General features: G+C 39.4%; 1 protein-coding gene across 3 annotated transcripts in view; it reads right to left on the reverse strand.

The window, feature by feature from the left end:
* trappc9 (trafficking protein particle complex 9) overlaps positions 1 to 18141 on the reverse strand; it is a 202684-nt gene that overhangs the window by 153055 nt on the left and 31488 nt on the right. For all 3 annotated transcript variants that reach the window (XM_035681239.1, XM_035681236.1, XM_035681238.1), the window contains 5 exons: positions 16961 to 17106; positions 11047 to 11132; positions 6136 to 6262; positions 5833 to 5965; positions 2522 to 2685 (listed from right to left, as the gene is read on the reverse strand). In XM_035681239.1, coding sequence (XP_035537132.1) covers positions 2522 to 2685; positions 5833 to 5965; positions 6136 to 6262; positions 11047 to 11132; positions 16961 to 17106 — 656 coding nt within the window. The remainder of the gene's footprint in view (positions 1 to 2521; positions 2686 to 5832; positions 5966 to 6135; positions 6263 to 11046; positions 11133 to 16960; positions 17107 to 18141) is intronic.

Raw genomic sequence — 18141 nt, forward strand, 5'->3', positions numbered from 1 at the left:
TAAAGGGTCAAGAACAAAGTATATAAAGAACTGAATTTTTAGTGTTGAGGCTTCAAAGAACAGATGCTACTGGTCACTCTGCCTTGAAAGGAATCCCTGCTCCCAAAAGAGATGACGCAAGGAGGAGGGGGAAAAAAAAGGGAGAATCAGAGGAATATAGGGGCTTGAGTTATTTCCTGAAACTGAAGACGATAAGGATTTGAAGGAGAGAAGAGGGCAGCTTGGAAGGACTAAAGATAAAGCAGGAAACAAAGAGAGGAAACTTGAAAACAAGGATGAAGACAATGATTCATTCAGAAGACGTTTGAACAAGAAAGTGACAGAAGAAGAGCTTTGTTGGTGGTTTCTCTTTCAAACAGTTTTATCTGCTACAACTGAAAGTGAAAAACATTTTTTTTACTTTTTTAGAGTTTGACCTTTAACCTTTGGCCTTCAGCAGCTTTAAGGAACTGTGAGTAATTTCCCCACGGGGATNTTCTGATTCTGATTCTGAGTGAAATAAGCGCAGTTGAACAGGAAAGAGACAGAACTGCAGTTTTGTTCATTTATTTTGGATGTATTCACTTTTATTCAACTGTTTTTTGTCAGCTCTAACAGAATCTCAAACATTATTTTTGCCTTCAGTGAGTCTATTTAAATGGCTTTGTACTTGCTTGTGTTTGTATTAATTAAATCAAGTATATAGTATAAGTTAAGTCTACTATATTAATATTTTCTGAAGTAGAGTTTGAGTTCATTCATTCAACTTTAAAGTGTTTGTCGAAAGTCTTTGAGTTAAACTACAGATGGTGTTTTTCTAATTCAGGACTAGAGAAGTCAGTTCTTTTTTGCTTGTTCACCCAACTCTGAAAATAACATTCCCTTGGAGGCAAAACTATATTTGCAGCCTAAATCATTTCCAACAACCACAACAACAGTTCCATTTCAAAGAGAACTCTTGTTAACTACAGAGACAACATCGTACCTTGGAGTCCGGCCAGCAGGAAGCAGGGGATGTGAGAAGCAGGGAGGCTCTGAGATGTAGACAGTTAGTCACTGGATGAGTGTCTTAAAATCCCAGACTATTTTAATTACAGTCCTGTACTAGTTACCACTGACAGGCTAATTCGTATCCACCTTAGAGTGAGAGCTCGACTGGGCTTTGAATTCTCCAATTCTCTGAACACACTGTCATTGGACCTTAAATGTACCTCAGGACTGGGCACAAAAGATTCTTCTTATCTCCAAACATTAGATAGAGTCCTTGACTTGCTTGTGATATAAATCCATGAACAGTGAGACAAATATACAGCTGAGCAGTGCCAGACTGACAGAAGCTGTCTGGTAAAGACAAGTCCTATGAGTATTAACCCTGACACAGAGGATACGTTAGTGTATCCTGTCTTCAATTAAACACAGAACTGGGGTGCCATTCTGGAAATGTCAGATCAATTTCATATATACTGGCTCCCAGGTCCTCCTTTGCTCTTTGCTGTGTAATCGAACACTGTTGAGAGCACAGTAATAAGATGTGGGTTTTTAAAAAAGCTGATTTTTCAGAGGTTTATCCATCTCTATCTCTACTGCATTCCAAGTGTAAACCTATCATGATGTCACCCATTTGGTTTGTGCAGTACTATTTCAGATTTGTTTAATTTTTAAATATCGATATCGATGTCAGCCATAAAAATTTAATATAAGTTAGGCTCTTCATCCATAGTGATATATATTGATAGATCAGCAGAGTTTACTGTTTAAACAGATACAAATGTAAATATACTGTATGGAAATAAGTGCATGCCAGTATTTAGTAGTATTGTTTATGGACCACCACACTACTACCTCTTTACTTTGTGGATAAAGTAAAAAAGGTTGTACAGTTGTATACAATCTCAACACTCCACTAATTCTGCACGACAGTACATCTATTGGAATTCTCTTAGACAGAGATGTATGTGTAAATGTATTGAATAGTCATTGAGTGGATATTGAATTATTATTATGTGCTTGAATGACTATTTATCACATGGCTGGAGCTCTGACTACAGGTAGCACTGGGGAGGCATACCAGGAGTTAAAGTACAACAGAGTGCAATGTTTGCTGAAATTCTGCTGCCTATTTTAATAATGTAGCTGCTTTTTTCACAGAGACAGCGAGACAAAGACAAAAAAGCAAAAGGGAGACGCAGAGACAGCCAGTCCGAGTGAGGGGGACTGCAGAGATCTGAGGATCCGAGCAGGTGTTGAACAAAGAGATGGAACACAGAGTGAAAAGCCACGGGGGCATGAAAGATGTGGAACCAAAGACAACGGGCAGTGACCTCTGTGGCACTGCAGACGTGGAGACTGCAAGAGACTGCAGCAGAAACTCAGTGGGGGATGAAGTACATCAAAAGCTGTCCTGACTAAAGCAGCATGATACCAAATATTACATGTACACACACATCAATGATTTCAGTACATCATTGTTTGTTTTAGCATGTTTACTTTGTGTTTACGAGGCAAGTGATATGGCTTCACTTGCCTCGACAGACGTACTAACCTTTGGTGGTGACAATCTTAGAGGTGAGCTCCAGAGTCTCGATGTCCTCAGATCCGATGTTCTCCAAGGTGATGGTCAGCTGCTGGGTCTCTCCATTAAAAAGCTGGACGGACACAGTGCTGGACAGTTCCTCCTTGGTCATCGGCTGAGGTGTGTGGGCTGACCTGGTTAGGGTTGTGGAGGAGGGAGAATTTCAGTGATGACAGAAAGTAAAACGGACCAATTTTTCTTGCTTTTATTCCTTTAAGGAGTCAATATAAATTAAGATTTCTAAGAAAATAACTCAAAGCATTTCAGGCGTGTGATGTTGAAAGACCTTGGTGTGGTTTGATATGATGCAAACAGTCCTACTCTGGGTACTCATAATGGCACTAGATTCTCAAGACAGTAGAGAATATACAATATACAATACAAAGCCTAGGGCTGTGTATTGGAAAGAATCTGGCGACAAGTTACGCATCACGATACAGGGGTTACAATTCAATACACTGTAAGCAAGGCGATATATTGCAATTTCATCAAATTGAATTCATCATCATATTCATAGTATAAAGAACACACCACAAAATAGTGTTTTTGAGACCTGATACAATATCACAGAACAAAATATCACGATACGAGTGTACAAGAGTATTTTCTTACACCCCTAATACAGACCCCTGGCATTATTAATGTAATAGTCATTTGAAGAGTAAATCCATACTGAATCACATAAAGCAATAAACTGTTCAACTCCACTTTTCTTCTTGTATCTCTGGCCACATCTCAGTCAGTGACATTACATAAAAGTATTTTCAGCTTGAAGTTTTACAGAGCTGCTAGTATGTGTTTTTGTAAATACAAGAGCAAAAGGGAATATACAAGATTACAAAAGATCAATGTGGGTGTTTGCTACAACTTCGTACCTCATTACACAGGGACATGTTAAGTATCCTAACTTTAATATGCAAAAAACACTCTGCCTGAGGCTAGAATTACAATGCCAGTCATCACCAACTGCCTATAGTTTTTTTCTGAGCTTGACAGCGGGTCAGCACAAAAATAGCTCCTAACGTAACTGACATTTCAAACGTATTGTTGTAATAAAGCAATGATGGGAAACCTTTTCAAATAAAAAAAAAATGGGAATTTTAAATGGTTTTACAACTATACCAGCAGAACACATCGTTTGCGTTTTAGCAGACACTTCCCTCCTTCAGACTGAGTGAAACTGTTTTATAAAACATCGCTGAAGGCATTGGATAGATCTATGCCCTAAGCCTCTAAAAATATTATAAATTACAGCTAATGTGCAACACTGATGTTAGTAACGTGAAAAAGAGAAGCGGTAAGAAGTGCAGCTTTGTGCTGAAGGCAAGAACATATCTCAGAAGTCAAAGCGGCACCTCTGCGACTGAAGTCAAAGCTGAAGGTCTACCTGTGGACCCAGTGAGAGCACCCAAGAGACCACCTATTATATTTGTATTCTATTTGCTTCATGTATCTCCTACGGTAATCTGCCTACACTGGAGAATAAAAAGATTTTCCACATCAAAAAGCTGCTGAAGTGCTGTACTTATAGGCATGACCTAAATAGTGGATTTTGCAGCAGCTCCACTGTCAGAATGATTTACAGCACTCCAAACGGTGCTTTACCTGTTATCTTCTAGTAGTAATTTAACCCATGATTTCTCCTCTTATGTTCCCTACTTTTACTGCATCCACAATTTCATTTCTCCTTACACGATGTGCATGAAAACAAATTCGCCTGCTACTCTCAGAGACTGCAGCTATTTCTGACACAAGTAAAAATGCTCTGTTACAAATATCAACAGCTTTGTTGCGAGTTAGACAGCCACTTCCACTGTGCTGTTTTGGTTTGTTGTGTATCATAGGTTTTTCAATGTAACACCAATTCAATGTCTAACTAATGATTATTTTCATTATTGATTAATCTATCTATAAATTTCTCGATTAATCAATTTGTTGTTTGGTCCAGAAAATGGTAAAACATGTTGATCACTGTTTTCAAAAGGCCAAGGTGTCGTCCTCCAATGTCTTGTTTTTTTTAAATTTTATTTTTTTCAAATCAACTCAAATTTGGTTTCTCAAAAGCCTGGTCCTGACCTGAGTTTTAAGCAAGTGTGACACTGCTAGTTTGTATCAAACGCTGCTCTGCTCTGAATGGATGAACCAGAGTTTACATGCTGCATGCTATAAAATTACAACAGGTTTACTACAGAACAACTATATTGTGTATTAGTTATGACTTTTAGTCCAGTCCGCCATAATGCCTTCTCTTTTTAACCACTAAGATGAACTGATGACCTGAACGCAAGGCAATGAACATTACATAAGGTAATTAAAAAAAAGAAACCTGATTTTTAAACAACTTCATAAACACTCATCAACATGTGAAATCTTCAGGGCAAACGCTAAGCACACTAATGACACTCAAACTGGTCACGAGAAAATACCTGGTCCTTAATTTGGCATATATGGGTTGAAAGTATGTTGATTATTCTGCATCATTCACATGGCAGGATTTATATCAAATAGGCCAGTGAGACTGTGCTGAACATCTAGCTTTTGCTACTTTTAGGAAATTGTAGATCCAAGTAGAGTGCAGTCTGTGAGTAGTAGGACAGTGGCACATTTTTCATCGTTTTGGCTCTGTACTCCAGCACAATGGATGTGAAATGAAACAATGACTATGGAGGTTAAAGTGCTGACTTTCAGCTTTAAGGGTGTTCACATCAATCGTGGGTGAACAGTGTAGGACTCGTTGCCCTTTTATATTTTTATGGCCAAACAGTGCAATGTTCTACTTGTCTCGTCAGTCACATGACCACAATTCAACTGAGCACGTGTTTCACTTACTGAGGACCAGAATGAAGCCAAAAAGTCCTAACACGAGCAAGTGACTGCAAACGTTTTGCAAGGGAAAAACAAATGTGCTTCTTTTAAGTCATTTCATTCATTTTGGTCCCATTAAATCATTTCATCACGTGTATATGTCAACACCCTTTTAAAGCTGTGAGTCAGCCCTTTAATCTCCTATGTCTAATTTCATATCCAATGTGCTGGAGTACAGAGCTTACAAAATTAAAAATATTTCACTACTTACAGACTGTTCTGGAAATTAGTCAAATGACCCAGTAAGCTAGTTGTACAAACATTGAGGGCATTGCCAAATTCTGCATAAAACACACATCAGTAGCCCTGCCTGTCTGACTGCTATCTGTTGTGTTGCTGTTAAATCAAACTGAAAACCTGCAGCCAAGAACTATAACCATGACACTGACTCAGATGGGGTTCAGAGAGTTTCTGACCGTGGTAGTGAGGTGCTGAGCTGGAGACGAGGAAGCGAGGGAATGACCTCAACCAAACAGCCACTAGTCTTCAAACCAGGCAGGCCCTCCAACAGGCAGTCACTGGTGACACCAAACACTGACGTGTGGTAACCTGGGTAGAAATGCAGAATACAGGAAACTTATAGCTTGAGTGGATGACGAAAAAGAGGTAAGTCTTAAAGTTACGATTATGGCTAAAATTTGTTTCTCATAAAACAGTTTATGCAGCAGCTTATTATTATGTGCATCTGAGTAATGGAGTAGGTTTTCAGCTGGACTCACCATTGACAGTGATGTTGCCAGCTGTACGCGGGACGCCAACCAGAGTGACGGGATACAGGCCAGACTCCGCGGGCAGGGACAGAGCAGCAGGCAGGGATTCAAACTCCACTCCGGAGGTGAGCAAACCCTGAAAACAAGATGAGATAGGATGGGGCATGTAATATACATTTGTAGAAGCACAAATGAAACAAATGAAATCTAATTTAAAATGCAAATTGAAATTGAATGATGAGAATAAAATCTAATGTGAGACCACACACAAGAATAAAAAGAACTTCCGTCACAAAGAACACCTTAGTGACAATGTTTTGTAGAGATATCAGACGGAAAGAAACAACTTGTACTGGGAACAAAACTGTTTCAAAGCCAATCAAAACTGACTACGAAACCTCTACAAATAATCAGATCTCATATAAGACTCTCCATGTGCACACCATGCTAACATGGCCCCCACTTAATTTCTCTTTGAAAAAGCAGAGAGCAGTGCAGCTGTCTGATTCTCCACTAACAGTTCAGTGTGAAGTATCTCTCCAACTGTTCCATGTGATGCATCATCTTAATCAACCCATGATGTCGTGAAGATTAAATCTGTCAGCACGAGACGGCCATTTCCATTGGAGAAAATTGCTCTCCATGGGAAATGGCCACTTGAGCCATGTGTGCCTGAGATGTGATTGAAAATAAGTCCTACAGCTCACAACACAGAAGGAGGAGGCATCAGACAGGTTTCAAATTCATCAGTCCAAATTCCCACTAGGTGTTGCAGAGACATATAATCTGTAACATTTACATATTAAAATGTCTATAAACACTAGACCTATGTTATATATATATATATATATATATATTAATGAGTTGTGTATTTACATTATCCCAAACGTTTCCAACCATGTTTAAATCCCAAAGAAATCCTTCATTTTTATTCTGGTAATGGTGTGTTTCACCGGTCGCCTGTCAATGGCATCATATCCCCATACATGTGTGGTGTGGTTGCCTGCCAGAAGCTGTCATAAACTGACTTTTTATCCAGTTTGAAGCCCATTCACATACACTATTTAGTTCTTGGATAACTATGTATTTTAACCAGATGAAGATTTTAGTCATCGGGCATCTATATCTTAAGTTATCGGAGAAACAAGCTGAGCTAACGTGAGCAGCAGTTCAGCTTGCTAGCCCTCCAGGACGTCCTTTGTCTGCCGGACAGCAGTGGAGAAACTCTGGTTTTTAAGGTCAATCTGCTTTATTCAGTGTTTTTAACGGCTTTAATCACCAAGTCTGTTTGTTTCGGAGTGGAAGAGACCTCTGCGCATAATTCGGCTCCCGTAAAAACTTCCTGAACTTCTTGATCTTAAGTTACCAGAGAAACAAGCTGAGCAAACATTAGCAGCAGTTCAGCTGGCAGGCCCTCAGGACGTCCTTTGTCTGCCAAAGAGTGTCAGAGAGACACTGATTTTTAAGGTGAAACTGTTTTATCGGTTTTAATCAGCGGGGGCGTTTGTTTTGCAGAGGAGGAGACCTCTGAGGATAATTCGGCCCCGGTGGAAACCTCCAGAACAATGAACACAGAAGGAATCCTAACCAAGGGAGGCTGACTGATATGACAACAATGGTGGTGAAGAAAAAAACTCCCATGATTCCTTGCTACTTCATGACATCACCAGGTCATCTTTTGTCATTGTTTTGATGTGGGATGGACTGTTTTCGGTCTTAAAGTCTACAGCCTTGCATGCTCTGTGAGGCTATAATATAAAATTACGTTAACATCCTTAAATTTAGCACGTACAGTACAAAATATAGGCGATATCACCTGAGCTTTATTTGCAGTCAGAAAATCCCTGCACGTAGCTTTAAAGTCTTCTTTGAACTCATGCACCCTCAGAATAACTGTATTTACATTCTCAGTACACGCTGCCTGGTTGCACGAGGCAGACTGAGGTGACGTAATGACTGCATCAATCCCTAAAAGCAGACACTACCTCACTAGAGGGAAGGCTGCCGAAGAGCTGAGCCTCTGAGGTACTATGGCTGTGATTTAAAGTCTCCTTGTTTTCACTTCAGGACATTACACACCTTTATTGGATAGCAGGAGTATAAGCGTTAACCTATTGGACATAGTTCATTTGCATTCAGCCTTGAAAAGGTTAATTAGCCTGTTTAACTAACAATTACGATTAAAGCGTGTGCAAAGTGAATTGTATTGTATGAGCTGGTGTGCACTGACTTCATTGAGGAATGCAAGCAGTATGCAGTTAACCTTTTGTTTGCTTTAACAAATGCTATGATGATGGTATGATTGTTATTGTGATTATTTCTTTGCTCTATTCCCAAGTAGAAAATTTCTCTTGGTATTGATTTGACTTAAAATTTAAACCACAAACTAAATAAAACTACAGTTTTTAGCACTTTTCTCAATTGTACAATATGATTTTACATATTATTTTCTCGTTTTATTATTGAAATAAATGAGGAATCCATTATTACTGCAAATAACTCAGCTGACCTAAGTTCAGTAAGAGATTAAACTCAAACTCATTTGTTGTTTCGTGGAAAAAAGTAAATAAATAGCCCACACTTGTTTGTGAGGAAAAGGACAGAAGTGTCTGACGGTGACCCCTCTGAAAATAAAAGGGTGGGGGTGGGGGTTGTGCAAAAAAGCACCACTTTAATAGAAAATCAATAAAGTGCAAAGCAAAGCTTGGTATTAGTGCTGAAGTCGTGTGGTGACTGAAAAAGAGGACCTGTCCTGCCAAACTACAGGGTCACCTTGGTGACGGAAGATGGAAAAGTGACCTTGTGTGTGTGTGTTTGTTTCCCAGTGTGTTTCAGAGAGCTGGTTTATGTACAGTGAATGGATGGTGGCTCCGGTCTAACGGCAGTCACTTTGTCTGGGGTACAGAGGAGCTCTCGGCAGCTTGCGTCACCCTGTCTGTCACTACCTGCGTGACTCTACAACACCACCTGAGGTTCCCAGCTGCCACGGAGCTGTGATGGGCGTTAGCCTCCATCTGTGAACTGATCAATTCACCTGTAGGTGGGGAGGAGATAATGACATTCTCATCACTCTTTGACCTTGCCTGTTTGACTGTTTCACCTTACAGCGACTCTGCAAACAGGCAGCTTCTATAGTGTGAGAAGTACTGTAACTCCCTGAACTTCAAATAGAGCGCATACACCACAGCGGTTCATCAGGCTTTTGCAACTTTGGAAGGATTTTTTCAAAAGTTCAAATTTTTATCTTAATCTTTTGGTAATATAAAGAGTCATTTAGGCCTTTTGTGACGATCAGAAAAACTATTCTTAATGAATTCTCACTGGGGCAACTGCTCCAAAATCACTGTACAGCCCAGCAGTATTGCTGGGGACTTGACTAAAACGTTGTTTTTATAATTATGTCTATAAATGTCAGAAAATGGTAAAGATTTATCCCTAGCTTCCAATGAAACCTATGATCTCCTTTTCCAGAGGCCTCTCCCCTGAAAAGAGGATGGACCCAGGCTATTTTAAATTATAAATCATATTGTTATTGAAGATCTAATGGCACCTAGAAACCCTTCATTGATTTATTTATTTGTTCATAGATATTCCTTTTGTACTGTTAAACCTGCCATTTATATTTGATACATCTATATTTAAATCAATCTTTATCTATATTTTATCTGTAGGGAACACTCCTCCGTATTGCAGCCACATTTTGTGATCCAGCCAGATTTGCCTCACTGCTTTAACACACACAAATGCACACTCAGAGATAACTGGCTGGTGATTACTCCCCCCGTTTAAACACTTTCCAGATGTTCCAAACTGGAGGTCGCCATCATTTCCTGTGTCTGTAACAGCATGTGCTGTTATCAGACGATGCAGGGCGGCTAAATCAACCAGCGAGACCTGTCCAAGTCTATTTGGCATCAGCTCCAAGACAGCCGCCACAATTAAGAGGCCACTGTCTCTGTTCACACTCTGCCACGAAACTTTCACGGCAATTTGTTCTCGACTTTCCAAATAATTAAAGGCAACATCACTTTTGACAGGTAGTACATTGCGTGCGCTGCTGTGTGTGCCGCTGCTATCTAGCAGCTGAAAGTAAGCCACTCCCTGCTGGCCTTTTATTGAACCTGATGATTGCTTTGCATTTCAAGGTTGTCCCACATCACTGAATTCATAAACACACATCAGTGTGCAGGAAGAACATTTATTTTGTAATCTTTTGCACCCTTGAACCTGATAAAGTGGCTCAACTGGTGTGCGTGTTTGAAAAGGAGTAGTAAGGGAGTGACAAAGTACATACACATACATTAGAAATGGATGTCGTTAAAGTGTAGGTCTGCATTACCATTGGAGGTCCTTTAATAAGGAAATGTTCTGAACTTGCTAAAGTCACCAAGCAGCTATTAAACACTACAATTAAATTGGACTCCCTGATGTCTGATGGCTCATTTCAAACTTTATTTTGCACAGAAAAGGAGCGCAAATGGTCTTACACTTTACTCGATATAGAACCTATCTGGTCTGACAGGATGGTGTGTGAGATCATAAAAGTAATGACACTACAGGGGGTGTGCCTCTCCATAGTGATGTGTTCTTACTGTCAGGAGTGAGAAGAGGTTGTTCTCACCATCTCATACAATCATTACGGTATTAAACTGTCAAAAAAAAGCTTTTAAGGGAGCTTAATTAGGCTATCAAGGATGATTACAAAGCATTTTTACTTGCCCTGTTGCAATCCATAGGTGGGTGCAGACTGACTGTTTGTATTACTACCGCGAGAAAAGCATGTCAGCAACCTCCTGATTTCACAAAAATGTGGTTAGATATTGAAAGGTTCAGATTTATCAAATATTTAAACCACCGATTCGCTTTAAAAGCATGTTACTACAGTACATTTCAAGTTTAAGTGTGACAAATTTCACTGACCATGTTCTCCACACGTAGTTCATAAGGCATGGGATTGTAGACCATGAGCTGCACTTCACAAACATCCCCTTGAACCCACTGGAAGTCTGGGAAAATAAAAAGAGACGTGAATACATTAGAATAGGACGTCAGTGGCATTAAAACCCATTTGTAATTAATGAGCTGAGGGAAATACACCATTAGGATGCATTGCTATTACAGATCAAAGACAACAGTCAGTGATAGATGATGTAAATAAAAACAAAGTCTCATAAAATATATAACATTTTCCTCATTAATCTTTAATTAACTTAGAAGCAAAGCAAATAATCATCGAGTTTATGCTACGCTTCTGTTAAACTGAATCCAGCTTCTTTAAAGGGATCATTTGACCTTTTGGAAAATACGCTCATTTGCTTTCTTGTCACAAGTTAGATAATAAGTAAACTTACTTAGTAAAAGTACTCCACTCTAAGATCTGTCTGTTCAATATAAAGCTACAGGCAGCAGCCGGTTAGCATAGCTTAGCATAAAGACTGAGAGCCCGGGAGAACAGCTGACCTGGCTCTGTCAAAAATAAATAAATAAATCCAACCACATACACAAACAGAAATGTAAAATTGACAATTGTATGCGCAAAAATAAGATAAATAAGCCAGCTCAGGGTTTAGCTTACAGGCATGGTATCAACCTTCTCATCTAACTCTCAGCAAGAAAGCGTTTAAGCGTATGATGAAAACGGGTACACAGCTTGCTGGAACCAAAGGAAACTAAATAAGCGTATCAGAACCTCTAAAGCTCAGCAATGGACAAGTTTAGTGGGGGTTATGTGCCATACTATTTCTTTCTTTCTTTTGTATGCCGTTGTGGCTCATAATCAGCGTCATAACTTCTAAGTCACGGGGGCTTCCAGGAAGTTACCGTGCCCTGCCAAGAAACACTCTGGCATATAACTTCATGTATAACCACAATCTGTTGTTTTAACACTTTGTTTTTTGTACAGATAAAACAAACTTCAGGCCTTATCACCCAACATCAGAAGTTCTTGACTATGGCGGCGGCTGCGCGTTCAGATGCTGCAGCCAGAACACAGTCAAAGTGGATGGACAGTGTTTCTTTTAATGTGATGATGAAACCATATTGTCATCACTATCTTGTTGCTGTTGTTTACATTCCCCCAGACACAAATTCAAAAGATGCACTGTAGAATTATTTCCTGGGTGTATACGTATATCTATATAAATAACTGTAGATATTATTTATTTAATTTTATGTATCCTTTATGTTATTCTATGAAGTTGATTATCTTTTTCTACGTGTGTTGCATGAAGGAACTACAAACTTTTATTTCGTTATACAACCTTGTGTTGTAAAATGATGAATACATTTCCATGATTCCTTGATAATTTGGGCCATGTAGTGTATATACATTTACAGCAATATAATGGGAGGAAAAATCATTTGAATTGACGCTGGAGCTGTTAAAGGCATGATAGGACCTTTTCAGTGGGTCACTATTAGCTTACAGAATTAAGTTTATTGAGCTGTTGTGACGAGATAACAGCAGGGATAATGGGATCAAGTTATGTAAGGCGCTAATTAAATGGACTCCAGAGAAATGTGAACTGTAAAAGGCAGGTTAGCATTGCATCATGGGTGCTGTAGTCAGATTCAAAATATTTAGGAAATATTCTGATTCATTGATTTCCTGAGAGAAGAACTTTAGAAACAGCATAGTCTTACTTTTAGAAAAAAAAAATGATGAAGAGATTACAGCTGCACTGCAGTATCCATCATTCCTGAATGAGATGCTGAAAGGGTTTGTTAGATTGAAAAGCTTTAGTCCCACTGTAGCCATACCCATCTTCATTTGAAATATAACATATTCTAGTCCATTTGGAGAGTCCATTGCTCTAAATAGACTTGCAAAAGAGGGCCTGAAAATCCTCTCAGACCTCAAGCTCAGACCCTGGCAGGAAAAGGGATTTATAGGAGGCAAACTGCAGCCATGCACCTTGGGAAATTAAGTCAGTCAAAAGAAAGATATCTATGATATGAATATCTGGAAAGCCCCACACAACCCTCAGGTCTGGCTCACAGGCACGCTCTCATAGCCAGCCAATTAAGTGTGAAATACACCTCAGAAAATAGAAAAACAAGTGGATTGCTGCCATATTATTTGTGTTTCCTTACTCCTAACTCCTCAAGTGGCCATCGAGATTTTGCACAGATCTCCAAAGGATTGAAACCTCATCGCACAGAGCAATAATGAATGTTTTGAGTCAATGCATGGCTGTGTTTAAACGGTGCTTGTGTTTGCTTCCTTAAAGGGCAAATTATTTGATCAAACTGTCTCTCGTGCTGTGAAAATGATCTTTTATTGACCTGAGACAGAACCCGAAGATGTTTACTGGTGTTACTGCAACCTACAGAGAAATATTCTGTGAAACTATCTGCAACATTAATCTCTCATACTAAATAATGCATGCAAACTACGCCTGGGCATTGGAGCAAAAGTCATCCATGTGTAATGATGCTACCCCAAAGCAGGAGGGAATGCATTTAAACATAACTAAAGTCAAGCTTTTTGAGCTCATTTGAAATTACAAGTCATTACGCCTCAGATGGAGACATATTTATGGCGGACATTTAGTGAATACTGTAAATGTAAGAATTTAAACAGCCCATGCAAAATACTAAAAAATACTAAAAAACAAAAATGGTCCATCCATTCATCAGGCATTAGTTGCTAAGATGTTAAAGAGAAGAAAGAAATTTATTGTGAAAGTTAATTCTTGACTTTTGAAATAGTAGTTGGATAAAAGAATCTATGTAACTGCATCTGTTGATGAAGACTTCAAGATGCTGCTGAAAACCAATACCAATAAGATGAAACACAGTCAGTCCAGTCCAGTTCAGCAGCAGATACATAAGTTTGAAAACATATAAGATGCCAAAATATTATACATTGCTTTATAAGAGGCTGAATTTTACAACACTGGGAACTTGTCACCTTAACACTGATTTATTAGTCCCAAAAATTGGGAGATAATTACAAAAATACACTGCTTATGTTATAAATCAATCTATCACAGGGGATTTTTTGTTGGCCACTGGGGCAAATTGGTATCAAGGTTGCCTGGCTTAATACATTTATTTGTTCGTATGTATGTCACTGTATATTTTGGAAGAGAAGCTGTTCTCAACAAATTGCCCCCAGTGGGATTAATAAAGTTGCTTGAATTGAACTGAATCCATGATGCTCACCCACCGTGTGTTTCTGAAGGAGAAACTAATCCAAGAAAAAACTACTGAAAGCTTGACAGTAAGGTGACAGTAAGTCGCAACTGGTTGTAACAATGTTTCTGAAATGTATAATTGAGAACTTTGGCTGATTGAAACATTTGTGTGTCTGCACTACAAGGGTAAAGACTATGTTGGAACATATCATGAGTGGAAAGCCAGATACTGGCGCTACCCAGACTAGATTTCAGAAGAATACATTTGTTCATCTTTTTGCTTTCAGTCTGCATGTTTAGGATCACTACCCTGCTATATCATTCTAAAATTTGACAATATATAAAAAAAGGCAACAAGCACTACACTGCTCATTTACAAACAACCCCAAGCATCCTTAAAGCTGGAAGTCAGCACTTTAACCACAGTTATTGTTTGTTTCCAAATCCAATGTGCTGGAGCACAGAGCCAAAACAATAGAAAATGTTTCACTGTCCAAACACTTACAGAACTGTGTCCCTGCTTCCCATATGAGGATTAGATGAAGTAAAATGTACTCCCCTGTATGCCCATATACCACTGTAATAGATAACATATCACCCACATCAAAGTGAATGGATAGCCATGGACTACCAGGTTCTTAAAACTGAGTCTCAGAGCAATTATAGGGAAAACAATCTCCCATTAGAGGAGCCCTTCTTTTATGGCTGAACATCAAGCTGATTCATAGCATGTGACTTAAAGAGCAAGAAAACACGCACACATATTCCACACACCTCAACTGCTAGGGCATAGCGCAGAATACTAAAAGATTTTGACTCCCTGTCAGTAAAATGTACGAGTGGGAAGAGATGGTTTACTCTAAAGCTGTAAAAGTTTACAGCTGTGGCACATAGCGGAGCATAATGAAGTCCTCGAGACTATCCCTGCCCATTTCACTGATGGCAATGTAGTTTGTCAATGTAAATTTATTTTTCTGGTTGGAAATACCAAGCTGTGTTACTGTAAGAGCTTAAAAAGGGCAAATAAGGCTGAGGCTGATATCATACAGCGTGCTGCAGCCCTGTTTGCAATTGTCTGTGACAGCAGAAATAATACTGAGCTCTGTATGGGAGGACATGACTACATGTGGCCCTTGTATGATAAATGCATGTTCACAGTTAAACCATTCTTCAAAGAGTTGATTTCTACAGTTTTCTGCATGCTGGGAGCTGCCTTAAAGGAGTTAAGAGAGAATATTAACTTCATTAGCTGGCAGCTAGCTCCCCAGAGGTGCACCAACTGAGAGGGAAAGATATGTCTGGATTAATCTCTGGAGCCTCAGAACACCATACTCCACAAGAGGAAAATCTGACTTTCAACATCTAAATCCTGATCAAAGAAAAGAGCAGCTTGACGGTAAGGATGTTGGCCGTTTATTTAAAATCACTTGTGGTTTACTCATCCATCTTGAACAGAAATGATTTTGAAAATTTTGAATTTACATTTTATATACAGTATTTAAAAAGGACCAGTGTGTAGGATTCAGTTGCATCTAGCGGTTAAGTTGCAGATTGCAACTAACTGAACACCACTCACGTCTGTATTTGACGACCGGGGAAGGAGAATGGGTTGTGTGTAGAAGAAACTACGGTGGCTGTGAAACTAACGCAAAAAGGCAAAAGTCCCTCTTTACAACCAGTGTTGGGTTTGTCTGTTCTGGGCTATTGTAGAAGCATGGTAGTTAAACACGCAGGACTTCATGGAAGGCATCTGTAGATACAAAAGGCTCACTCTTAGGGCTCATTCTGTAATGGCTAATTTAAAAAAATGCCCATTTCTAATGCAAGCAAAGAAGACACAAACTGCTAAAAGGCTTTGATTATTAGTTAGACTCAAAACCACAAACAAAAACAAAACCAAAAACAAGAAACTGATATGGGATTTTCACTGGCCGATGCCAATATTTACAGAGCAGGGCAACTGACGGCCGATATATAATGCAGATATCAAAACAAAGAAAAGTCATGTATAAGTATAATACTTTGATAAAAATATACTCTGAAACAAAAGATGTAAACTTCTGCTTCAAAAGGGCCCAGGATGGACCTCAAAGGCCTCAAAGAGATGAAGGGGACCGTGCATGATGTCCCTGACTCAGCATTGGCAACATGTTGCTATTGATGTCTACAACCTGAAGACTAACGCAATGTCAAATACACAGCAGCCAATGGACAGCCACACTCACTCTTCCACTGCTACTCAAATGTAGTGCAATGCTAACTTTGACTTTGTCTGGGATTGCATAAAACACTGAAGTGGTTAAAACCCCAGATAAACTATTGTCATATCAATGCGTTTTACCAGCTGATGTAAATGTAAACACCCTCAAGTTAAAGCTGAAAGTCAGCACTGAAACCTTAGCCTTTTTACATTCCTGTGCTGGAATATGGGTGTCTTAAGGCCCTGACACACCAGGTGGCCAATGTCGGGCCGTCAGTGACCATCTGTAGCTCTAGTTTTTGCGGTGTGTTCCACACAGTTGGCATTCGTCTGCCCTCGTCTGCGGCTTTTCCAACACAGGCTACCTGTGACGCAACAGTCGTTTTTTGTCACCGCTAGTTCTTTGACGTCAGTGTGGTGTGTCAGGGCACACCGTACGTAGAGTAGGTCATAATGACCAAAATATGGTCGCAAATAGAAATTATGTTGGGCTTACCTATCTTCTTACAACGCTCGTCTCCTCTGTTGTGCATGATGATTGGTGAGTAGATGAAGGGGCTGGCAGTGGCCATGTTCTGTCCCAGCAGGCCTTTCACTTTGTGAGGACGCAGACTGACAGGCAGATTGAGGAGCTTCACTGATCTAGTTTTGACATCACAGGAAAAAGCAAAATAATGACATGAGAAAAACTGGTTTTGTTGCACATTAAGTTAGTTGGTGTAGCTTTAGGGTTACATCAGCAGTATAACCCGAGTGTTTGTGATGAATATCCGTGATTATTACAGTGTATTGCAAGTAAGATACTCTTTGTTAGAGGTTACAAGGCCATCAAAGCAATAAAAACACAAGTAGAGACACTTGAAGAAAGTGTGTGCTGCTCATTTACAGAGATCAGGAGCCTATTAACTCATTCACAGATAACTAAATGTAATCTAGTAGATAAAGACCCAAAGTTCTGTAGGAAAGTTACTATTGCTCATTAATGTGCAAAACAACTTCATGGTTAGGCACTAATGACTTGCACGATCAAAGGGTCGAATAAACCATGAGAACTTGAGAGATATTTTTGGGAGGGGCTTTACTGGTAGTGCCTGCTTTCTCTTGGTTTGTTTCAGGCTCTCCAGCACTTCTGCTACCACAGTGAAAGCTAACTGCAGTGTGTGCAAAGGAACCCATATTTATCGAATTATGTTTACACTCAAAAAGCTCAGAGACCTCTAAAGAGGGGTAATCCTAACCCTAACCCCTAACTCTAACCCTTTTTCCTTTAATGACCCCAAAGAGTGTGCATCATTGGAGGTGGCTGTGGAGCTCTGAGAACCAAATAACTTTTGGTGATAAAACTGATAAGCTCTTTATCAATACAGATGCACATAATCTATTCATGCAAAGCAAGACTGAATGTTTTTCGGGTCATTCTGGGTCTGTTCTGTGTCTTCAGCTGGTTTGAGTTGAATCCAAAATCTATTAAAAAGGACAAGTGTGATATCCATTTTTTTGCAGCCTAGCAAAAGTTTGATTCTTCTGTGCCACAGACATTCACTGATGTCCAAAAACAATTCAAATGATTTTATTGGCTCTGTGTTCAGACACAGATGTAGGCAAAATACAGGGATTAGGCTAAACCTGGCTGAACTAGCTAAGAGCTAGTGTCCAAAACATTCAGCGGGCTGCTTG

This window comes from Morone saxatilis, unplaced genomic scaffold (assembly GCF_004916995.1).
Source record: "Morone saxatilis isolate NCDOM2014 unplaced genomic scaffold, NCSU_SB_2.0 Contig9, whole genome shotgun sequence".
In the NCBI taxonomy this organism is placed as follows: domain Eukaryota; kingdom Metazoa; phylum Chordata; class Actinopteri; family Moronidae; genus Morone; species Morone saxatilis.